The sequence below is a fragment of the Euprymna scolopes genome, chromosome 33 (assembly GCF_053919585.1).
Source record: "Euprymna scolopes isolate OS-2025 chromosome 33, ASM5391958v1, whole genome shotgun sequence".
NCBI classification, from domain to species: domain Eukaryota; kingdom Metazoa; phylum Mollusca; class Cephalopoda; order Sepiida; family Sepiolidae; genus Euprymna; species Euprymna scolopes.
This window is the reverse complement of record NC_136514.1, coordinates 27,050,427-27,075,121: the sequence shown is the minus strand read 5'-3', so window position 1 is coordinate 27,075,121 and position 24,695 is coordinate 27,050,427. Positions and strand designations below refer to the sequence as shown.

Sequence of the window (24,695 nt, the reverse complement as noted above, 5' to 3'; positions counted from 1 at the left end):
AATATTTTTTGAGAGGGGAGTCATTGCATTATCTGTTTTGTTATGAGACCTTCTGGAGAGGATACTACCTTTTTAGCATGGTATCCTCCCAGGCATTAACATCTCATATTAGGGAGGAGGTGTTAGTTATCCTCTACTCATTACCTCCTTTCAGGGCCAGTCTATGTAGTTCGTTCATTATGCTGTCAGCTAGCCAACTTAGCAAAAATATGCGACCGGTGAGTGTGTGTGTGCGCGTGTGTATATGAATATTTCTTATGTTGAGGAAAGAACGTTCACTGTTGTAACTGAAGTCTGTTTTGTGTATGTGTGTTCGTTCCTGTTTACTCGATAGACGTCCTGATCCGTTGCGTGTGTGCACGCCACGAGGAAATACGAATCTTAATTTGCTGTTATGTAAATAATAGGTATGGGCAAAAATGGGCGGACAAAAATAGGGGGACCTAGTTCTGAAAGCCAATTTATCATAATTTTTTTGTAGGTTTCCGATCACTTTTTGTTTGTATTTAAAAGATTAGAGACTAAAGTTAATTTCCTAAAGGAAAAAGATATTTGTACACGTGAAAAAAGTTATGAAAATGTTTTCACAGCGAGCTAACCAATTCAGCTAAATTTTGAAGTTAAATAAATTCATTGTAAAAGTCCTTAAAAGATAAATATTAGTTTTCTGGGTCTATTTCAAAGATAATTAGTAAAGTCTTAAGATATTTAATTAAAAAAAAAAACCTTGGTTGTGCAAAAAAAAAAAAAACAAAAAAAACTTGATTAGCCCTCAAAAAGCAAGTAATTTACCGTTCGCCCAAAACGCAACAAACTAAAAAAATGTAGACACTATTATAAGGAGGCCCAAAATTTCAGCCAATCGAAACGCTGTTTTAAAATGAAGTCATGATAGTAAAAGGAGGTAGGGGATGTTAGATTTCTTTTTTTTTCTTTTTTTTCCCTGGCGTGCATCCATACATTCCTATTCTGAACGTTTGTATCAATTTTTATCATTTTTTAATTTAATTATTTTTATGTTCCTGTTTTTAAATTTTTTTTTTAATTGTTCGAGATTATATAAAAATTGTTACGCCGAAAGTTTCACATTATTGCGGCAAGGAAATTATTAAAATCTTGCATATAAAAATTATGCGAAATCTGTAATTTAAAAAAAAGTAGAAATATTTTTGCTATTATAATTTTTTTGTGTGTGAAAATATTAAATGAACAATGCTTAGTTCAATGGTAATATCGGTAGTTCGAGAAATTCAATTTTCTTCGAGTTATATCGAATTCATTAATACTAACTTCAGAGGCTTTTTTTTTTTTTTGTAATGTTCCTGTAAAAAAAACAACTTTTTTTTTTTTTACAAATTACGATGCTTTATTTATATAAAAAAAAGCAAAAATAAATTGCGTTTTTTAATTACTACTGAAAATTATAACTTTAGTAAAGGTATTTTTTGTTTAAACAAAATAAATTTCCACTCAGATTTAAATAAAAATAATTCATTATATTCCGTGATCATTATTTGATAAATACTGAAAATTTCATTAAAATTTGTTAATTTCCTGATTTTTGGTAAATTTTTAAGTAAAGGGAGAGGTCAAAATTTTGAGCATCGGCATTCGTTTTGCCCGTACCTAGTAAATAAAGTTCCTTTTGAAATTACCTAAGAATTTTAGACAGCGGATTAAAAAAGAAAAATGTTTCAATATCACCTTTGAAGCAAAGTTAAAAGTAGGATGATTTTTGTTTTAATTAATATAGTGACCATTGCTATTTGACTGGAAAGTTAATGTTTCCAAGGTTACAATAAAACTGAATGTTTATTAATCCAAAGGAAAGGGCTTATTTCTGACAAGCATCGTTTAGAAGAAAAAAAAAAAAAAAAAAAAAAAAAAAAAAAAAATATATATATATATATATATATATATATATATATATATATATATATATATATATATATATATATAATTCTGTGGTACGCGTTGGAGGTATGTACTACGCTAACTTATTTTGCATCTATATCATTATAATAGATTTATATCAAAGGAACAAATTCAACCGGTGTCGGAGTATGTGCAGTTTTACATTATAACTAGACCCCTTCCCGGCTTCTAAATTGTCTTGCTTCATACTTATCCCCCCTCTCTCTCTCTCTCTGGTTACTCCTCTCTCTCTCTCTCTCTCTCTCTCTCTGGTTACTTCTCTCTCTCTCTCTCTCTCTCTGGTTACTTCTCTCTCTCTCTCTCTCTGGTTACTTCTCTCTCTCTCTCTGGTTACTTCTCTCTCTCTCTCTCTCTCTCTGGTTACTTCTCTCTCTCTCTCTCTCTGGTTACTTCTCTCTCTCTCTCTCTGGTTACTTCTCTCTCTCTCTCTGGTTACTTCTCTCTCTCTCTCTCTCTCTCTGGTTACTTCTCTCTCTCTCTCTCTCTCTCTGGTTACTTCTCTCTCTCTCTCTCTCTTTCTGGTTACTTCTCTCTCTCTCTCTCTCTGGTTACTTCTCTCTCTCTGGTTACTTCTCTCTCTCTCTCTCTCTCTGGTTACTTCTCTCTCTCTCTCTCTCTCTGGTTACTTCTCTCTCTCTCTCTCTCTCTCTCTGGTTACTCCCCCCTCTCTCTCTCTCTCTGGTTACTCCCCCCTCTCTCTCTCTGGTTACTCCCCTCTCTCTCTCTCTCTCTCTCTCTCTCTCTCTCTGGTTACTCCCCCCCCTCTCTCTCTCTCTCTCTGGTTACTCCCCTCTCTCTCTCTCTCTCTCTCTCTCTCTCTCTCTGGTTACTCCTCTCTCTCTCTCTCTCTCTCTCTGGTTACTCCTCTCTCTCTCTCTCTCTCTGGTTACTCCTCTCTCTCTCTCTCTCTCTCTCTGGTTACTCTTCTCTCTCTCTCTCTCTCTCTGGTTACTCCTCTCTCTCTCTCTGGTTACTCCTCTCTCTCTCTCTGGTTACTCCTCTCTCTCTCTCTGGTTACTCCTCTCTCTCTCTCTGGTTACTCTCTCTCTCTCTCTCTGGTTACTCCTCTCTCTCTGGTTACTCCTCTCTCTCTGGTTACTCCTCTCTCTCTGGTTACTCCTCTCTCTCTGGTTACTCCTCTCTCTCTGGTTACTCCTCTCTCTCTCTCTCTCTCTCTCTCTCTGGTTACTCCTCTCTCTCTCTCTGGTTACTCCTCTCTCTCTCTCTCTGGTTACTCCTCTCTCTCTCTCTCTCTCTGGTTACTCCTCTCTCTCTCTCTCTCTCTGGTTACTCCTCTCTCTCTCTCTCTCTCTCTCTGGTTACTCCTCTCTCTCTCTCTCTCTCTGGTTACTCCTCTCTCTCTCTCTCTCTCTCTGGTTACTCCTCTCTCTCTCTCTCTCTGGTTACTCCTCTCTCTCTCTCTCTCTGGTTACTCCTCACTCTCTCTGTCTCTCTGGTTACTCCTTACTCTCTCTCTCTCTCTCTGGTTACTCCTTACTCTCTCTCTCTCTCTCTCTGGTTACTCCTCACTCTCTCTCTCTCTCTGGTTACTCCTCACTCTCTCTCTCTCTGGTTACTCCTCACTCTCTCTCTCTCTGGTTACTCCTCACTCTCTCTCTCTCTCTCTAGTTACTCCTCACTCTCTCTCTCTCTCTAGTTACTCCTCTCTCTCTCTCTAGTTACTCCTCTCTCTCTCTCTAGTTACTCCTCTCTCTCTCTCTAGTTATTCCTCTCTCTCTCTCTCTCTAGTTACTCCTCTCTCTCTCTAGTTACTCCTCTCTCTCTCTAGTTACTCCTCTCTCTCTCTAGTTACTCCTCTCTCTCTCTAGTTACTCCTCTCTCTCTCTAGTTACTCCTCTCTCTCTCTAGTTACTCCTCTCTCTCTCTAGTTACTCCTCTCTCTCTCTAGTTACTCCTCTCTCTCTCTAGTTACTCCTCTCTCTCTCTCTCTCTAGTTACTCCTCTCTCTCTCTCTTTCTGGTTACTCCTCTCTCTGGTTACTCCTCTCTCTCTCTCTGGTTACTCCTCTCTCTCTCTCTGGTTACTCCTCTCTCTCTCTCTGGTTACTCCTCTCTCTCTCTCTCTCTAGTTACTCCTCTCTCTCTCTCTTTCTGGTTACTCCTCTCTCTGGTTACTCCTCTCTCTCCCTCTGGTTACTCCTCTCTCTCCCTCTGGTTACTCCCCTCTCTCCCTCTGGTTACTCCCCTCTCTCCCTCTGGTTACTCCCCTCTCTCCCTCTGGTTACTCCTCTCTCTGGTTACTCCTCTCTCTGGTTACTCCTCTCTCTCTCTCTCTCTCTCTCTGGTTACTCCTCTCTCTCTCTCTCTCTCTCTCTGGTTACTCCTCTCTCTCTGTCTCTCTGGTTACTCCTCACTCTCTCTGTCTCTCTGGTTACTCCTCACTCTCTCTGTCTCTCTGGTTACTCCTCACTCTCTCTGTCTCTCTGGTTACTCCTCACTCTCTCTCTCTCTGGTTACTCCTCACTCTCTCTCTCTCTGGTTACTCCTCACTCTCTCTCTCTCTGGTTACTCCTCACTCTCTCTCTCTCTGGTTACTCCTCACTCTCTCTCTCTCTGGTTACTCCTCACTCTCTCTCTCTCTCTGGTTACTCCTCACTCTCTCTCTCTCTGGTTACTCCTCACTCTCTCTCTCTCTGGTTACTCCTCACTCTCTCTCTCTCTGGTTACTCCTCACTCTCTCTCTCTCTGGTTACTCCTCACTCTCTCTCTCTCTGGTTACTCCTCACTCTCTCTCTCTCTGGTTACTCCTCACTCTCTCTCTCTCTCTCTAGTTACTCCTCACTCTCTCTCTCTAGTTACTCCTCTCTCTCTCTCTAGTTATTCCCCTCTCTCTCTCTCTCTAGTTACTCCTCTCTCTCTCTAGTTACTCCTCTCTCTCTCTAGTTACTCCTCTCTCTCTCTAGTTACTCCTCTCTCTCTCTAGTTACTCCTCTCTCTCTCTCTCTCTAGTTACTCCTCTCTCTCTCTCTCTCTGGTTACTCCTCTCTCTCTCTCTCTCTGGTTACTCCTCTCTCTCTCTCTTTCTGGTTACTCCTCTCTCTCTCTCTCTTTCTGGTTACTCCTCTCTCTCCCTCTGGTTACTCCTCTCTCTCTCTAGTTACTCCTCTCTCTCTCTAGTTACTCCTCTCTCTCTCTCTCTCTCTCTCTAGTTACTCCTCTCTCTCTCTTTCTGGTTACTCCTCTCTCTGGTTACTCCTCTCTCTCCCTCTGGTTACTCCTCTCTCTCCCTCTGGTTACTCCTCTCTCTCCCTCTGGTTACTCCTCTCTCTCCCTCTGGTTACTCCTCTCTCTCCCTCTGGTTACTCCCCTCTCTCCCTCTGGTTACTCCCCTCTCTCCCTCTGGTTACTCCCCTCTCTCCCTCTGGTTACTCCCCTCTCTCCCTCTGGTTACTCCCCTCTCTGGTTACTCCCCTCTCTGGTTACTCCCCTCTCTGGTTACTCCCCTCTCTGGTTACTCCTCTCTCTGGTTACTCCTCTCTCTGGTTACTCCTCTCTCTGGTTACTCCTCTCTCTGGTTACTCCTCTCTCTGGTTACTCCTCTCTCTGGTTACTCCTCTCTCTGGTTACTCCTCTCTCTCTCTCTCTCTGGTTACTCCTCTCTCTCTCTCTCTCTGGTTACTCCTCACTCTCTCTCTCTCTCTGGTTACTCCTCACTCTCTCTCTCTCTCTGGTTACTCCTCACTCTCTCTCTCTCTCTCTCTCTCTCTAGTTACTCCTCTCTCTCTAGTTATTCCTCTCTCTCTCTCTCTCTCTAGTTATTCCTCTCTCTCTCTCTCTCTCTCTCTAGTTATTCCTCTCTCTCTCTCTCTCTAGTTATTCCTCTCTCTCTCTCTCTCTAGTTATTCCTCTCTCTCTCTCTCTCTCTAGTTATTCCTCTCTCTCTCTCTCTCTCTAGTTATTCCTCTCTCTCTCTCTCTCTCTCTCTAGTTATTCCTCTCTCTCTCTCTCTCTAGTTACTCCTCTCTCTCTCTCTCTCTAGTTACTCCTCTCTCTCTCTCTCTAGTTACTCCTCTCTCTCTAGTTACTCCTCTCTCTCTCTCTCTTTCTGGTTACTCCTCCCTCTGGTTACTCCTCTCTCTCTCTCTCTGGTTACTCCTCTCTCTCTCTCTCTCTGGTTACTCCTCTCTCTCTCTCTCTCTGGTTACTCCTCTCTCTCTCTCTCTCTGGTTACTCCTCTCTCTCTCTCTCTCTCTGGTTACTCCTCTCTCTCTCTCTCTCTGGTTACTCCTCTCTCTCTCTCTCTCTGGTTACTCCTCTCTCTCTCTCTCTCTGGTTACTCCTCTCCTAGTTATCCCTTTCGTTATCCTACATTGGCATATTCTCTACCTCGCTTGCTACACAAATCCCTACAAGAAAATACTCATGCTATGACTACATTTTTGCTTTTAATTAGAGATTAATTAGACTGAAAGGAGGGAGGTATACTAATCTCCTGTAATTAAATTTTTCAAATTGGTTTTACAGTTTAATGAATACCTTCCCCCGGTTAATCGTGGCCTTTGTTAAGGCTACGCCTCTAACGATTTCCGAACCATCATCTTTCGTTCTGAACATTTTAATTACCTTCTTCTCTTTTATCGGTCTTTCTTTTTTCTTTCTCTTCCCTTCTTTCTATATATGATTCACTTTTCTTTTCTCTGCTACTCACTCCTCCTTCGACTTTCTCTCTACAAACACACTGCTACGACCCCCCAACCGTCAGTCTCTCTCTTAATCCTGTCGTAGTGCGCCTTCTCCTCTTTGCGGTATTGTCTTGATACAGTGTTACTACACAATATTTTCGCCCAGTAGGAAGAAACCTTCTGTCACACACACAATCACAAAGATTATGATGCTACGAGCAACATTCCTTTTCTGCTATCTTTAATTTCGACGGTGGTTAGTTTTGTTTATTTTGAAAATATAGACGTACAAACGCTGCTCTTGATCAAGCACACACGCACTAGACATACGAGTGACCCGTTTTGAGTCGCTACTAATATTCTATTGTGATATGTTAAGTCATACTGCAAAGCTGTGAAACGGTTGTCTGGATAGCGCATATGCCATCCAGACAATTTTTTTCACCGTATTACAACTCGTAAACTTTAGATTTTTATTTAAAAAAAAAGTCATTTAGTGTAAGTTATTTTAATTATTGAAAAAAAAAATCATTCAGTGTAAGTTATCTTAATTATTTAAAACTTGCAACACTTCCTTCTAGTCGAATCTATTTTTGCTAAGATGGACGACAGATACTACACTACCCACTTAAAGGAGAAGGTAATACCTGGGAGGATGGTCTTATCACAACAGAACAGATGCATTGCTACACTACTCCCTCACCCCTTAAAAATTTCATTCATGGAAGTATGGTATAATATCCATAAAACACATACTCTTTCACCATTCTGAGATTAAGAAGCCTTTAAGAATACTTTATTTTAAACTGTATTTAAATTAACTATTCGTTTCTTTTGTTTATTTAATCTTGTCAGTACTATCTGAAGAGCGCAAAATGTCAAAATCACTCTTTCCTCTAAAAAGAGCGATAGAACCGAACAACCAGCTTCATCTTTTTTTTTTTTTTTCAAATAAAGTTTTGTTTGGCCTTTTTCTTTAATTTGAAGATCGCCCACTTGTATCATTAATTAGTACTAATTACCTTTTTTTCGTCTTCGTCGCACTTTACTATCCACTCGCCGCTTCTTTGTTGGACGGCAAGCGAGTTTTCTTAAGTTGAAATGAATTTTATATTTAGTTTATTCACTTTTCTTCAAAGTTAGCAGGTGTACGATTAGGTAAGTTATTATTGGCCAATCTTTCGCTTCTCTCTCTACGTGCGTGTGTGTGTGTGTGTGTGTGTGTCAACACGATGAGGTAACGTTGGTAATTGGCTACTTTTACTTTAAGAACATATTAAGTCTCTTTCTCTATCTTTCTCTTTGTCTCTCTTTGCTTGCTCATTCTCTCTGTCCCTGCTCATTCTCTCTGTCCCTCTTTGCTTGATCCCCCCCCTCTCTGTCTCTCTTTGCTTGATCCCCCCCCTCTCTGTCTCTCTTTGCTTGATCCCCCCCTCTCTGTCTCTCTTTGCTTGATCCCCCCCTCTCTGTCTCTCTTTGCTTGATCCCCCCCTCTCTGTCTCTCTTTGCTTGATCCCCCTCTCTCTGTCTCTCTTTGCTTGATCCCCCTCTCTCTGTCTCTCTTTGCTTGATCCCCCTCTCTCTGTCTCTCTTTGCTTGATCCCCCTCTCTCTGTCTCTCTTTGCTTGATCCCCCTCTCTCTGTCTCTCTTTGCTTGATCCCCCTCTCTCTGTCTCTCTTTGCTTGATCCCCCTCTCTCTGTCTCTCTTTGCTTGATCCCCCTCTCTCTGTCTCTCTTTGCTTGCTCCCCCTCTCTCTGTCTCTCTTTGCTTGCTCCCCCTCTCTCTGTCTCTCTGCTTGCTTGTCCCCTCTCTCTCTGTCTCTCTTTGCTTGCTTGTCCCCTCTCTCTCTGTCTCTCTTTGCTTGCTTGTCCCCTCTCTCTCTGTCTCTCTTTGCTCGCTTGTCCCCTCTCTCTCTGTCTCTCTTTGCTCGCTTGTCCCCTCTCTCTCTGTCTCTCTTTGCTCGCTTGTCCCCTCTCTCTCTGTCTCTCTTTGCTCGCTTGTCCCCTCTCTCTCTGTCTCTCTTTGCTCGCTTGTCCCCTCTCTCTCTGTCTCTCTTTGCTCGCTTGTCCCCTCTCTCTCTGTCTCTCTTTGCTCGCTTGTCCCCTCTCTCTCTGTCTCTCTTTGCTCGCTTGTCCCCTCTCTCTCTGTCTCTCTTTGCTCGCTTGTCCCCTCTCTCTCTGTCTCTCTTTGCTCGCTTGTCCCCTCTCTCTCTGTCTCTCTTTGCTCGCTTGTCCCCTCTCTCTCTGTCTCTCTTTGCTCGCTTGTCCCCTCTCTCTCTGTCTCTCTTTGCTCGCTTGTCCCCTCTCTCTCTGTCTCTCTTTGCTCGCTTGTCCCCTCTCTCTCTGTCTCTCTTTGCTCGCTTGTCCCCTCTCTCTCTGTCTCTCTTTGCTCGCTTGTCCCCTCTCTCTCTGTCTCTCTTTGCTCGCTTGTCCCCTCTCTCTCTGTCTCTCTTTGCTCGCTTGTCCCCTCTCTCTCTGTCTCTCTTTGCTCGCTTGTCCCCTCTCTCTCTGTCTCTCTTTGCTCGCTTGTCCCCTCTCTCTCTGTCTCTCTTTGCTCGCTTGTCCCCTCTCTCTCTGTCTCTCTTTGCTCGCTTGTCCCCTCTCTCTCTGTCTCTCTTTGCTCGCTTGTCCCCTCTCTCTCTGTCTCTCTTTGCTCGCTTGCCCCCTCTCTCTTTGCTCGCTTGCCCCCTCTCTCTTTGCTCGCTTGCCCCCTCTCTCTTTGCTCGCTTGCCCCCTCTCTCTTTGCTCGCTTGCCCCCTCTCTCTTTGCTCGCTTGCCCCCTCTCTCTTTGCTCGCTTGCCCCCTCTCTCTTTGCTCGCTTGCCCCCTCTCTCTTTGCTCGCTTGTCCCCTCTCTCTTTGCTCGCTTGTCCCCTCTTTCTTCTTGTCCCCTCTTTCTTCTTGTCCCCTCTTTCTTCTTGTCCCCTCTTTCTTCTTGTCCCCTCTTTCTTCTTGTCCCCTCTTTCTTCTTGTCCCCTCTTTCTTCTTGTCCCCTCTTTCTTCTTGTCCCCTCTTTCTTCTTGTCCCCTCTTTCTTCTTGTCCCCTCTTTCTTCTTGTCCCCTCTTTCTTCTTGTCCCCTCTTTCTTTTTCTCTCTCTCTCTCTCGCTCTGCTTGTCCCCTCTTTCTTTTTTTCTCTCCTTCTCTCTCTCTCTCTGCTTGTCCCCTCTTTTTCTCTCTCACTCTCTGCTTGTCCCCTCTTTTTCTCTCTCACTCTCTGCTTGTCCTCTCTTTTTCTCTCTCACTCTCTGCTTGTCCCCTCTTTTTCTCTCTCACTCTCTGCTTGTCCCCTCTTTTTCTCTCTCACTCTCTGCTTGTCCCCTCTTTTTCTCTCTCACTCTCTGCTTGTCCCCTCTTTTTCTCTCTCATTCTCTGCTTGTCCCCTCTTTTTCTCTCTACCCTGGTCTGTCTCCATGTTCCTCCTTTCTGTCAGTCCGTCTCTCTCTCATTCGACTAACCACAGTGAGTGCAGATTAAAAAATGTCAGTGTGCGTTATTAATCTTTTATTTCATGTCATGTTTGCGTTAGAAGATAAAAATGATTCAATAATGTTTTGATTTTTACTTTTCAACCTGCTATTTCAATTGGCTTATTACTAAACTTTACGCGGAGGTCGTGGTGTGTGTGTGTGTGTGTGTGTGTTACCCGTGTTTCTCGGATGCAGGAGTTGCAGGACATAAAAGAAAAATCATTCAAAATGTACACATGATGCTTACAATTTTTGAATTAGGTTAAAAATATATTGCAGTTTTCTCTTATTTTATTTTGAATTTCCCACATTTCCATTATTTTATAAATAAAAAGTTTGTCTATTTGTCAAAGTCAGATAAAGGCGAGAAACGAGTCACACGAAGTTTTGTCTAATAAAAACCTTATTTTAACCACTGCATTTCTAACACCTGTTTAGTCTGGTATTATTTGCAGTTATCTTTCCATTGCAGAAAGTGTTGGTGGAAGGATTGCGCAATTCTTACTTCATTATAAACTTTAAGGATTATCCATTCTCTTGAGATTAAAAGTATTTATAATAAACGCAAATATGGAAAGATTAATACGAAGGTTTAAGTTTGAAGATAATCTCTAATCTCTCTGCGTCGGTCTAGGGTGTGGATATTTATACCAATCAGACAAGATAAAAATGACTTTTTCATCTGGTGTTTTTGTATATTTGATGAATAATGAAATGAAGTTGGATGGATTATGGGGAATATTCATAATCCTCCTAATCTGTTCTCCCTTAGAAAAAGGGATATGAAAGTTGGGATGGGGGAGGGGAGCTCTAAATAATTCTCATAATTAAAAATGGAGTATTTTTACTTCGCGCCGATAAATTAATTTCTACATTAAAAAAAAAATACTCTTGCTTTCATCAAATGTAAGCATGTTATCGATTAGCGTAATATTCCCCCACTCTTTCACCTGTCTATATTCATTTTTATTTATTTTTAAGAATTAAAATAACTTGTTCTTCAAAAATGATAAAAGAAACAAAAAAATTTAAAAATTGGGTAAAACTTGTCGAAAGCTCTGTTTTGGGTTTGTTTTAAAAATGAAATGGAAATTTAAATTTCGTTTTAATTTTTTTTTTTTTTTTTTTTTTTAAATTGCGCATGCACCAACAACAACAATAATAATAATAATAATAAAACACAACCACCGATACGTGCACAATTTGCAAATATAAGAATTTACAGTAATAAAAGGAAAAGATGTTTGAGAAATGTAAACTTTTTTTACTGGAAAAATTATATTTGTTAAACATTTAAAATGTGGGACCAGAGCAATTGGGGGGGGGGCAGGATTAAAACGGAATTTAAATTTCCATCGAAAGCGTTGTTTCGGGGTTGTTTTACAAAACAGTCAAATAGTACATGCATTAGATAAAAAGCATAACTTTTCCTGATTTAAGGTTAACTACTCCCGTCCGTATTAAAAATGTTTCATAATTTTACTATTTTGCATTCGTATACTTTGTTGTGTACCTTTTCTGGAGGGGGGGGGGGGCTTCTGTTACTTCTGATTTATCTTGTAAATCGTAATCGGAAGGATTCGAGCCAAGCCACCTTCTTGGGAAACGTCAAATTCGCTTTCCGATGATAACTGAATATTTTGTGACAATGACTGACGAGAAGCGGTGGGAGAAGGGGAGTTTATTAAAAAATCAGATCCATAATCATTAAGTACAAATTTGATCCCAAACAAATACCTTAAAATCAACAATATTTTAAGTTTATTATTTAAAGAATATTTTGTAATGTTTTATTTCTTTGTTTTGTTTCTGAATAGGTTGGAGTATTTTACCACGTGATCGGCGTTTAGTCCTAGCAACCTCTTTCCGCTTGCATTTATCCGAATGAATAAACTTTTCATATGTATACTCACTCCACACATTCATTCTATAAATCACTTTTTTTTCTTAACATTTTGATAATTTTCTTAATCTTTTCTGAATTCCCAATAATTTGTTGTTCTTTTCCACTTCGTTAATAAAAGTGGTGTTCGTACGAAAATTGATATTTTTCTTTTTTGTTTGGAAACACAACTAAACCCGAATGCTTGACTATTGTTAAATAAACATTTCAAAATCACTTAATACATTTCGGCGTTACTTAAAAAAAAAGTATTTTCACTTTTATTTGTTTCGTTTTCTATTTTTTTGATTAAAAAAAAATTAAAACTTCTACTGTATGATTAGCTCATTAAATTATTTATTAAACCAAATTGTATAATTATTGGCTATAGTTTCCAAAACTTTACAGCGCGAGTATTTTACTAAGAATTAAAAATCAAGTTTAACTGATTTTCTATTCGACTGTTTAAACGTTTACAAATGTAGAATGAGTACGAAGTAATTTTTTTTTTTTTTAACTATTAAGAACTTACGAATAAACCGAAAGGCTCTGTGGTGGATTTAATTTCGTGAAATTATTTTTGAATAAGATTTTAATATATATAGACTCGATGGGAAACACAAGAAATGAACTCACTTTTTTAAATAGATTTCGTGAGAAATCTCTGAAATCTTTTCTTTAGAACATCGTATACGCCGAAGTTAAAGCTTTTTAAAGATTGAGGGAGGGGGCCGTAAAACTAGTGTAATCTTTCGCCTTGTTTCTGCTTTTTTAATGAACGAACGAATAAAGTGAAAAGAAATATGGAAGTAAAAAAAAAAAAACTGATTAGAATCAACAGCGCATTTGATCGGTATAGGCACTATCGCCGATATTGTGTGTGTGTGTGTGTGTGTGTGCGTATATATATATATATATATATATATATATATATATATGAGAGATAGATAACATTTGTGTCAATATTCGGTGTGTATATGAAACGAGATATAAAACATAAAATGTGGAATATATGTGTAAAATACAAATGTACTCGTCGTATCCAGACGTGCGTAAATTTATTATATCATGTAAAAATAAAGAATAAATACAAATTTAAATTTGTAATTTGTAGCACTACAATTTTTATGGTCATTGTTTTGGAATTTGTTCAAATAAGAATTGTCTTCGGATTATTCGGACCATCTCACCTGGGTCTGGTTTATTAACATTTCCATCAACGTAACCTCCGCACATTTTTCAAACCGAAATATTCTGGTTGAACTAGAGAATAGTTTACCCTCTGGTTCATTTCGAAATTCTGTCCAAATGTTCCTGAAGAAGTCGGAAGTTATATTGGTCGAACCATAAGCAACGTTCGAATAATTTAAATCGAGTAGAATCGAAACTCATAAAATCAACCAAAAAAAAAAAAACAAAAAAAAAAAAAACATGGGATTAACACGGGCGGTTACATAATTCACTAATCTAAAGCAACTTTAATAGAAATTTACGATTTCGTAAAGAAAAAAAATGTATCATTTGTCATATCGACCATTTAAAAGAATGCTGAAAACTTGTGATTAAACAAAAAAAAACAAACAACTATTTTACCCGTATAGGATGTGGTTGTGGTGGTAATGGGGGTGTATTATTAGCACCGTCAGACCAAACCGAATTGGAAAGCTGAGCCAATTTCATATTTTAAAATCTTGCATTTGATGGGAAAAGTACGCTTTACCTTGTTGGCCAGACGGCCACCCATAAAGCTGCACCTCGCCGGAAAAAAAAAAAAAAAAAAAAAAAAAAAAAAAAAAAAAAAAAAAAAAAAAAAGCACACACACACACCGTAGTGCCAAGTGGGGGATAATTTTTGGAGAGCTGTTGTTTTTCCAAAAGTTTACTTGGATATGGAGAATGCTTACGGGAGTAAAGTGGCTTATCTTCAATCACGAAATCCTAACTCTGAACAGGAATCCCCCCCCCCCCATCTCATCTAATTTAAATCTGTATTATCAGGCAAGAAGGTCGCGTTGCGTTTCTAGCCTATCTATATTCGTGTTAACTTTGATAAATACAGATTGAATTATTTAAAATTGACCGAATTGTTTGCTTTTAAACAAAACAAAAGTGAAAATAAACGGCACTCACGCAGAATGCGGATGTGATTTTTTTTTTCAATTTTGTTTATAAAATTGTTAGATGAAAACACAATACTTGCAGAACGCCCTCTTATCCCCATATTAAGCGTTATTTCAGCACGGTCCGTATTCTACAGAAGTACAAGAGAGAACTAACAAAAACACACAGCTAGTTTTAAATAATACGTTATTTGAATTTTTTTTCGCCATGTACTTTAGTAATTCTTGTTTTTTAAAGATCTTTTTAGTACTTTAGGTTTAATAAAAATGAATGGTAATAGGTGCGAAAAATACGAAGTTTGATATATAAATGTTTATTTATTTTTTTTCTAGCTGGAGGGGGTCGGATATGTATGTGAGGAGCAAAATTAAAATTTTAGCTCTCGTAATATTGGATTCATGAGAGATATTATTGACAAAGCTTTTGTGGGGCGGCGTATGTGATTTAGATTGATGGTTGATTTAATATTTGTTGCATGAAACCTCCGCCCCTTCCCTCGCTCTTTCACTTTCTCGCACTATTAGTCTTCTCTGCGTGAATTTTTTTTTCTCCTACTTCCGTTGCTACTCCTACTACAGCACTTTATTTCTCCTCCTCCTTCCATCGCCTCCTCTTTTTGCGTCCCCTTTTTTAGTTGATTTTAGTTTTAACGCACAACCTCTGTGTCGACCATGTGTGAAGGTACTTGAACATTTTTCAAGCCGGAGGTCTGTGAATGGATTTCTTCGTTGCACACCTCATTCGCCATCATCTCTCCTCCTCCTCCTCTTTCTCATCCTCCTCCTCCGCCGGCGTGTTTCCCCCACGAAGAAACAGTTGAGCGTTGAAAAGCCGGCCAAGTCGCACACCTCGGCTCAACTCTCCGCGTTTTCTCTGGATAAAAGTACTACCGAGGAGCGACGACGGTGACCACCCTCGTGCACGCGGACCCTACTACGCACGGCATACCTTCCATGTAGAGTTAAGCATTGATCTTTCCGGTTTTTACCTCTGCTTACCAATACCACCAACCAGGGAGATTTTTACTGTTTTCTTCTTTTGTATGTTTCTTAATATTTGTCCCTAGACGGGAACGGAATTAGGAAAAAAAAAAATTCCTTTTACTTTTCATCGGTTTTTTATTTTTATATTAAAAAAAAAAAGAAAAGAAAAAATATTTTATGAATTCAACTTTTGTTACAATTTTAAATGTGGCAAAAAAAAAAAAAAAAAAAAAGTGCGCGACAAATTTCGTTTTTTTTTTTTTTTTTAATGACGCCTTATGTCAATCAACTTTTTTGGGGAAAAATCTATTAACCAGTTTTGTGGGTGTTTGTATTTATTCCGTTCAATTAGCGTTATTAATACATTAGTGTCGGAACAACCCCAACATTTTTCTAGTTTAAAGGGCGTAGATGAATTATTCAATTCTCTGCTTTAGCCTGCTAAAAAGCAATAAAACTAATTGTATGTTTAAAACTTAAAAAAAAAAAATCAGTTTCTAACTATATCTTAGGTAATTTCTCTGTAGCCGTGCTAAGTTTGAAAACGATTTTAAAGCCTTTAAACTGTCTACCCAAAAGTAATTTCAAATGTTTCCGTTTCTCTTTTCAATTGTACCAATATCTTTCAAATCAATTAAGAGTATTTTGTTCAGATTTTTTATTTTTAGTTTTTTTAGTGTTTTAAAATTCGTCAATTATCGCTCAAATAGACAGTGTTGTTTATGAATTAAAAAAAAAATAATTGTAAAAGAAAAAGTCACCCCTAAGATAAATCAATTTTGTGCTCTAAGCAAAAATGGAATCGATGTCTTTTTCAAGTTTAAGAAATTTGTCTAGTAAGTAATATTTTTTAGAATAATTTTTTGCCTCACTGATTTCTCTTGATGTAATTTTTCTCCTTATTTATCTTATTTACAATTTGGTGGAAATTGCATTATCGGATCATTTCACACACATTCACAATTAATTCTAACGAACTTTCAGAGTTAAGACTATTTTTTAAAAGAAAAACCATCCCATTTGTCCAATCGATCTTGCAAGTATTCGCGTTATTCGTCGATTTTATGCACATTAATAGTTCGCTGATTTTTTTTATTTTGTGTGTGTATGCACGCGGAAGCGGGCATATAACAGTATTCTTCGATTTTGTGCGTATCCAACAATCATCTAAGATTCGTTGCGTCCAACATTTTGGAAATTATTCTTTAATTATTTTGGAAGATAATTAAAGAATGCGTATGTGTAGAAAAGAAAGTTTTTTTTTTTTTTTTTTTACGCCATGTGATAATACGGCTAGGACATGCGATAAAAGTGATTTCTGTTTGCTTAGGGGCAGAAATAATAAATCGTTTCCAGATTTTTACCTTTAAACTTTTATTAAAGCCAAAAAGTATTTTTTTTCTTTCAGTTTAGAAATTCCAAAAGCATTTTTGAATTTCGTAAAGTCAGAATAAATAGATGACTTTTGATAGTAATTTTAACGCCTTTAAACTATCAAATAGTAGTTTTCGACTAGTGGCTCAAATTATCTCACCTCCATTTCCGTCGCATACAAGAACCATTATGTATAGTTCCTCTAGACAAACAAAATCGATATTGCGTTTAGGGTCTTTCCAAGAGTAAAACCCCCCTTTTTCGTATTTGGATTCATCGGACTACTGTTCTCATTAAATGATGCAAAGAACCAATTCCCATCTCAAAAAATCAGAAACCACAAAGACAGGAGTGGTACCATCAAAACCAGTGACCTTTTGTAGCCCAGAATTTATTTTTCTACATGGTCACCAGCATTCTCAATGCACTTTTGCCAAGAATTCAATAACGCACGTCAAACCATCAATATCTGCAAAAGTTCAATCATACTGCGATTCGCATAATAAAAATGGGTATTTCTTTTAGGACGCCCCTGATATATATATTTTTTGTCGAGACTTTATTTCTTTGGAATTAGAATTGTGTGTATGTACGTAAATTTGTAATTAAATATTAAAATAAAAGATATGGGAAAAGTAAAAAGATTAAAAAAAAAAGAATTCTTTAAAAAAATGTAAATACGCACGTGACTTTTGGATTATTTTTCTTCACCCGGGCAACGGCATGTTTCAACAACAACAACAACAACAACAAAAAACTTTGATTAAAGGCCACCATTGTTTAATGTATGTAGTTTAAGACAAGCACTTAGGCTGCTCGTGTAGATGACTGTATACCATGGATTATGTCTTGTAAGAAATAGGTGGCGAATCAGCTACGAATGATGACTGCTTTCTCCAGTGTTACCTCTTATTAAGAACTAGTTGCATTAGTTACGTATATGCGAGAAATACACAAACACCATATTTTGTCTTAAAGTAAAGTCTAGCTTAAGAATTTAGATTATTATAATTATTATCTGTAGATTTTTCATTCCAAGTTGACTACAGGTGTGATATATTTCTCTCAGATCGCTAACGAGAAGAACAGTGTGTGTAAATTAGTTTCATTTGTGATAGAAAAAAAATTGAAAATAATTGTATTCATAATTTTGTAGAGTAAAACTTTCGAATGATTGTTAAATTTATGTAACAATTTGTATATATTTTTGCTGAAAGATGAGAGGATAGCGGCTCTTTATTTTCAATTAAATATTGCGACAACTGTTATTTTAAGATATTTGAGAATAAAATTTTTATGTATAAAATAAAAAAAAAAGCGTTAAAAACGTTGTTTATTTTTCTAATATTGATAATAGATATCAATCCCTAAAATAATTAAAAAAAAAAAATGCATTATTTGATCCTTTGGGCGTTTTACTTTACCAATTTTCCATTTGCCACCTCTCTCTCTCGCTCACACACACAGCTGTCATTTACGAATTCCGTGTTGACTCTGTGTCACGTGTATATTTTATTTTATGTTTGATTAAAACTAGCCTTGGCCACTAAACCTTACATTTATCTTGTGTCGCTCAGAAACTTATTTGGTAAAACGTGATAACGAAAATTATGAAATCTGTCTATAAATTTGTAAGCGACTAAAAGTCATCAACAAAACATACGTACTGGGAGGAGGTGACCCGTTTGATCACCCATTCCGCTCTGGCTAGATTGTTTTAACCAGGAAGTGAGCTTGCTAAGCCAATGTATTTTTTTTTTTTTTTCAAATAAAAACAAAATCAAATTTAGTTCTTTTTAAATGGTATTTACACTGGTAGTTAGCTTCTGTGTTACAGTTTTGTTACTTTAGACTACTAATCGGCGATAAGAAACTAAAAAAGTATCAAACAATATAGTAAAAATAAATGACAAAAATGACCTTGTGAGTAAATTACTCCATGAATATCTATTTATACAAAAAAAATTACATTCTTTAAAACGGTGAAAAAAAAAGAATGGCCACATTTTGTCGATCAACAATTAACATCACCCGACGAAAAGTTTCACTTTAATGTTCATTTTATGTTATCAAAGAACCGATTTTGCACTTTCAGCATTAAAGAGGAAAAAAAAAAAAAAAAAAATTTGAAACTGATTTTTTTTTTCCCCAAAAATAAAACGGTCATAATAAAATGACTGTCAAGAATTACTGACAGCAATTTTGGTTGGGGGGGGGGGGGTTAATTATTTCCCTCCAATCCCATCTCGGTCAGCAAATTAGATTCTATGTGGAAAATGTTTTTTAATTTTTTTTTTTTTTTTTTTTGTGTGTTCAATCGGGGGGGGGGGACAACATGTGACGTAGGAGACGATACCTGTTGTTCGAGCTCTAAATAAAATCTCTTTATCTGTTTAGTGTCAAGAGGCCATCCTACTATGTGTTTCCACTTTTCCGAGTGAGATGGGACCCATCTCAGATGGGTATATTTCTTCGTGCTATTTTTGGAGTTGCATCAGATTGCTTGTTTTTTGGGGATCCTCGTGTGAAGATCAGTTCTCTTCACATTCAGCTTTTGGGAGCATTTTATACATGAAAATCTGCAAGCGCTTTATATTTCTTAATTTTAATCACCATGTGCCGGTCACCATGACTAGCAAACTACTCTGTCCATTAGACATAATGTGGGTCATTTGGTTGAGTTTGAAACTTGTCAGCGATTTTTTGATTTGCAAAAACTAATAATGATATGGATTAGGAGTGCATTTTATTTATTCGTCAGCTTGTATGACTTGTTGATGAGTCAACAATGGTTTGATTTTTTTTTTTGTTCTTTCTCCAGCTCTCCACTTTCTATTCCCTTTTCTCCCCACTTATTCATCCAGCCATTTTTTCCTAGATTTATTTCCTCTTACTCTCTAAGAGAGCACTCTCTTCAAATTAAAATGTAAAGGGAGCGGGGTGATGATCTCAATATACTTTGTAACTAACGATGTAACTATTCAAATTAATGTTCTTATTCCATCAGAAATCGCAAAAAGTGTGTGTGTTCGTGTGTTCGTTCCTTGCTAACATGAATGTCCTTTTTTTTTTTTTTTTTTTGGTGTGGTGGGCTGGAGTTTTCGATTCCAGCATGCTTAGATAGAAAGGTTTTAGATTCTTCCTATCGAACTCTTTGCACACCCCTCCCCCAGCCACCACTTTGTTGTTCGTTTTTACTTATTCAGCAATTTCACAGAATGAAAAGGAGATGGAAATTTCTTGTTTTAAAATGAATTACCCGTTCTTCCTCCTGTAGGGGTGAGGAGTAGAATTAAAAATTGATCTGCAGATCCCAAACTCCTTATAAGAGCATACTTTTCTGTGAATGGGTGGGTAAGAAAACTCGGAACAGAACTAAATTAAAACTGCAAATCTTGGACGGCTAAAGAACTGGATATCGGAAATATCAATAATAATTAAGATGTATCTATTTCATTGCTGTTTTATGATTTATCCTAGTTGAACATTCTGACGATAGGTGATACCGTGAGCAGTAAAGTATTTAATCTTAGTACATTTTATTTTTTTTATAGCTATATTTTCTTTTCTGAACTGAATAAGAGAAAATGATTTTAATGTTAGTTTTTTCAAGCGCAGTTTTCCTACAAACTGAGCAGTAAGAACATGTTTAATAACTTCTGTCTGTCACATCTTTTATGTGCAATGATGTAAAAATGAATTTGTTTCCACATTTAATATGCTTGTGTATTTTAATTTCTTACATTTATACAAATGCACATTTGAAAATTTATTAGTTTTGTCAGATTAAAAATAATTTCATATTTTTTTAAGATTGAAATTTAAATTTTATTTTTCAATGTTAGTGACATATATATATAAAAATTTAAGTCTTATAAATATCTGTTTCTGATTAGAGAAAATGATAGTATGGTGCATGTGGAGATTACACACACACACACACACACACACACACACACACAGGGTCGGGTCTACAGGTGTGTGGGTATTTAAAGAAAGGAAGGCAGGAGGATTATTGGTATGTTATGTCTACAACCAAAAATTAGTTGGGAACATTTTTAGTATGGTGTATTATGAAATGAAAATGTTTCTTTTCTCATCTCTTTTTGAAATGTTGAAAAGAAATCTGTCAAATCCAATTACTTTCATGGTTGTCATATCTATAGAAGGGAGAACAATTTTTGTTAAATTCAATTGAAAATTGTATAAAAATGACCCTTTAAGAAAACTGACTTCTTGCTGCTGCTGCTGAATTCATAATGTTACCAATTTTCATTCCATCTTTACACACACACACACACACACACACACACACACACACACACACACCTTTCTCCTATCTCTTTCTCACAGTTCTTATATAGACATATTGTAGGCAAGTTGTGTTTTTTCTGTTGACTATTTTATTCATATTCACTAGGAGGCTAAAATGGATGTCACAAAACTTATATATATATATATATATATATATATATATATATCCCCTTCCTCAATCATATGGGATGGGACGTTTTTTCCCCCCCGTTTTGCTCCATTTTTTTTTTTTTTTTTTTTTTTTTTTATACTGGGAATCTCATCAGTCATAAAATTCATCTGAAGCCACCTATTAAGATAATAAAACCTATGATGCAATTGTCTTTCAATGTTTGATCTCATAATTCTGATAGCAATCTTTTTGCTCTTTTTTTTTTTTTTTTTTTTAAATTAAAGATAAAGTTATGTGTTTGATATTAAATGCGTATTGCTACACAACATATGATGAAGGCTAAGTGATATTCAACCTTGGCAAACTTAATATGTATGAATGGTTATTTGGGAATACCAGGTTCTGTAAAAAAACAAAACAAAAAAACAAAACTGGTACCAGTTTGGAAATTATAATTGTGGCAGACTAATGTCCTGTCATGGAAGAATGATCCATGATATAAGCATCGGACCTAAGAACCTTCCAATCTGAGACTTAGGTTAAAAAAAAAAACATTCTCTAACCAAGATAATTTATTTAATTTCCTTTTTTCTATGCTATAGATAATTTAAAATAAACCAATTAAACTTGTGTGACGATGAAGTTGCGAAATCAATACTGGAGTTGAAATATTAAGAATTTAAAATTGTTTTTGTTGATGCAATTTTGTTTTTGTTGATGCGATTGGTGTTAGGAAAATCTGCTTTTCTTTGCACAATTTTGTCTGTGTGTTCGATTACTTTCCATTCAACAATGGCTGTGCATTCATTTGATTGTCAGGCAATTCATTTCATATTCTATCATGTTGATCGATATAGTGGTGGAGCTGCTGAATTTTTTGTTTTTGTTTGATTTTACTGGCGCAAGTGAACAATAATGCTTGACTTTTGGCCTATAAATTTCAGCTTACTTTCTGTCAATTTAAAGCTTTCAAGATTACTTTAAAATTTCAAAGTAAATACTATTTCAAGCCATCTATTATAGATTAAAAAAAATATATCAATTACCTTAAGGAGGAGAATGTTCAGTTTCGGGGATATCTCGTATATTAAATGAAATCTGTATACACTAAGGCTTGAGAAGTGATTAGAAATCACACCCGATTTAACAACTCTTCGGTTTAACATGTTTTGCTTGCTAGAATACATTGGATGTGTTTTTAAGAAATAAAAATACATATTAAAAATTAATTGTATTTTTGTTTTTTAATTTGAAAACTTTTTGAAATTTGAACTAAAATTTATTTTAGTATTGTTTTTAAAGTTTTTTTTTTTTTTGTTTTAATATTTTGATAAAAAAATTTTTTCCGCTTCTTTTTATGCTAATGTTATCTTTTTTTATTTATTTTATTTTATTTATTTTATTTTTATTTATTTTATTTTTATTTTTTTTGTGCAGAGGGAGAACATGGAGACGTGAAAGTAACTGAAAGTGAAAACAAGGAAGAAGTCAAAGGTGAAATGGCTGCCCAGAAGCGCTCGTTTCCGTGGAATGGTGAGAATGGCAGTGGTCGCCCCCTGAACAAGAAGAAAAAGGCCCACGGACCCACCCTCCCAAAGAACGCTTTGATGCAATTGAATGAGATAAAACCTGGTCTTGAGTTCCAGCTGATGGGTCAGACAGGACCGGTTCATGCCCCCACATTTAACATGAAAGTCGAGGTGAATGGTGAAATCTTTGAGGGAGCTGGTCCCACAAAGAAGAAAGCGAAGCTCCAGGCTGCAGAGAAGGCGCTTCGTTCATTTGTTCAATTCCGCAACGCTTCTGAGGCTTACCAGGCGATGGGAAAGAAGGTGAATCTGTTGGACTTCACCTCCGACACCGCCGACATAGGCACATTTATTAATGATTTTGAGGAGAAGGCCGAGACAGAGAATAACGATATTCCCCAAGGTGTATCTAAACCAAACGGTTCTCATTCCAATCAGAAATCTACCTTACCTCCGCAACCCCCAGGTAAAAATCCTGTGATGATCCTTAACGAATTGAGACCTGGATTGAAGTATGAATTTATATCTGAGTCTGGTGAGAGTCATACGAAAACCTTTGTCATGCAGGTGACTGTTGATGGGATCGATTTTGAAGGGTCTGGACGAAATAAGAAACAAGCAAAGGCAAGAGCGGCCCAAGCTGCCCTCGCCCAGATTTTCAACATGGAACTTTTCCCACCCGGTGAGTTCCCTTTTTTTTCACGGTTTTTCTTTCACTACCTTATTTAAATTTTAGTTTCTCATCATCATTTTTTTTTTTTTTTTTTTTTTATAATCTTTTCTCTGTCCATTTTTTAGTCAAATCTGTCACCATTATTTAAAATTATTTTTATATTTATATATTACTTTAAACTTTAAAAAAATTCTTTTTCATTTTAACCCTTTCATCGGTATAAGCATATTGAATAACAAAAAAATGTTAGCATCAATTTAAAAAAAAATAAAACAAGACTTATGTTTTTTGCTTCTGGGAAATCAAGGGTCCCCCTTTCTGGAGCTAACCCTTGATTGCTAGATGAGATTACATAGATATTCGAATATTCCAGTAAAGTTCTCATTTACTTCTCCAACACTAAGTTAATAAAAAAGTTGAACATTTTCATTTCTCCAATCGATCATCTAAAAATGTTACAGTATATCTTTCTTGTGGTCTCTTAGTCTTACTAGATTTCAGGACAAGAATTCATCTAGTCTGGTAGAGTATCCAGCTTTGTGCTGTTACTTGAGGTAACGTCACTTGGAGAAGGTGCATCATTCTTTGTAAAAGCCGGGGTGTTTATCCATACTGAGGAGATCTTATTTGGCTTGAGATATAAAATATTTAGTCAGGGTTTACTTGTAGGAAAAATTATCCTCATGTCAGGTTATCCTTATATAACCCGTACAAAGAGGATGGTTTCTATTAGGCATTCAAGTTCTCTCCAGTAGTCATTCAAAATGTGTGTGTGTGTGTGGACATAAATCTTAAAAGTTGGTATCTGAGCGTGCTTTTTCAATTTGAGTGATAGTTGCTTATAGAGTGGATTTCATTCTGCGTAAAGCCTCTCCTCACTTGAAAGCTAAAAGATCCATCTGGGTTTTCATTGAACTGAACTGGACAAAGAGTCAAGTAGTGTGTACATCTATTCTTTGCTAGTTTTAAATGTCAAAGCTTGATTCATCAACCATTAAATCCATGGCACCTAGTTGTCTGAACCAATTAAATGCTGATCCATTTTTTTATTAGTCTTTTTGTAACAGTGGGTTAGCAATTATGCCAATGGAAGGGTTAAAAACTCTATCGCTCTCTCTGCCCCCTCCTCTCTGATCTCCCCTCATCTCTCTGTGCCCCTCCCCTCATGCACTCCCTCATCTGCATCTCTCACCCCCTCCAAAATCTGTAATCTCTCTCTGCCCTCCTTTCTGTATCTATCATATTTTTTTCTCATTAAAATCTTAAAACTTGTAACTTTGTGGAGAAGGTCATAAAAAGCTAAAAACTGTTATCCTGCATAATTATACAGAAAAATCTGATGAGATGTCATTAGACAGGTCTAATTAATCGAAACTGATGTATGATTTAAACTATTTAAACCAGGTATGGATGACCTCTGTCAAGGAGCTGACTGCATGTTATATAGCACTATCACCAGCCAGTAAACGCTGCTAAAACAAAAGTTAATCTTTTGTTGAATATGGCTCGGTCAGAATTTGAGACAGGCGGTGATCTTATATAAACATTATCATGTATTAATCCACATTTCTGTTGTGGTACATCAGAAGAAAACATAAATGCTTGAAAAATGTATTCAATGCAAATTTTATTAAAACTCTATTTTTTTATATTTAATGATCTA

General features: G+C 36.9%; 1 protein-coding gene across 6 annotated transcripts in view; it reads left to right on the top strand.

Annotated features, from left to right (window-relative positions):
- LOC145258169 (double-stranded RNA-specific editase 1-like) overlaps nt 1-24,695 on the top strand; it is a 134,624-nt gene that overhangs the window by 51,917 nt on the left and 58,012 nt on the right. For 4 of the 6 annotated variants that reach the window (XM_080115981.1, XM_080115979.1, XM_080115980.1 and 1 more), the window contains one exon: nt 22,268-23,041. In XM_080115981.1, coding sequence (XP_079972107.1) covers nt 22,268-23,041 — 774 coding nt within the window. Of the gene's footprint in view, nt 1-14,307; nt 15,008-22,267; nt 23,042-24,695 lie in introns of those variants that run through there. The other 2 variants (XM_080115984.1, XM_080115983.1) reach the window with 2 other exon arrangements.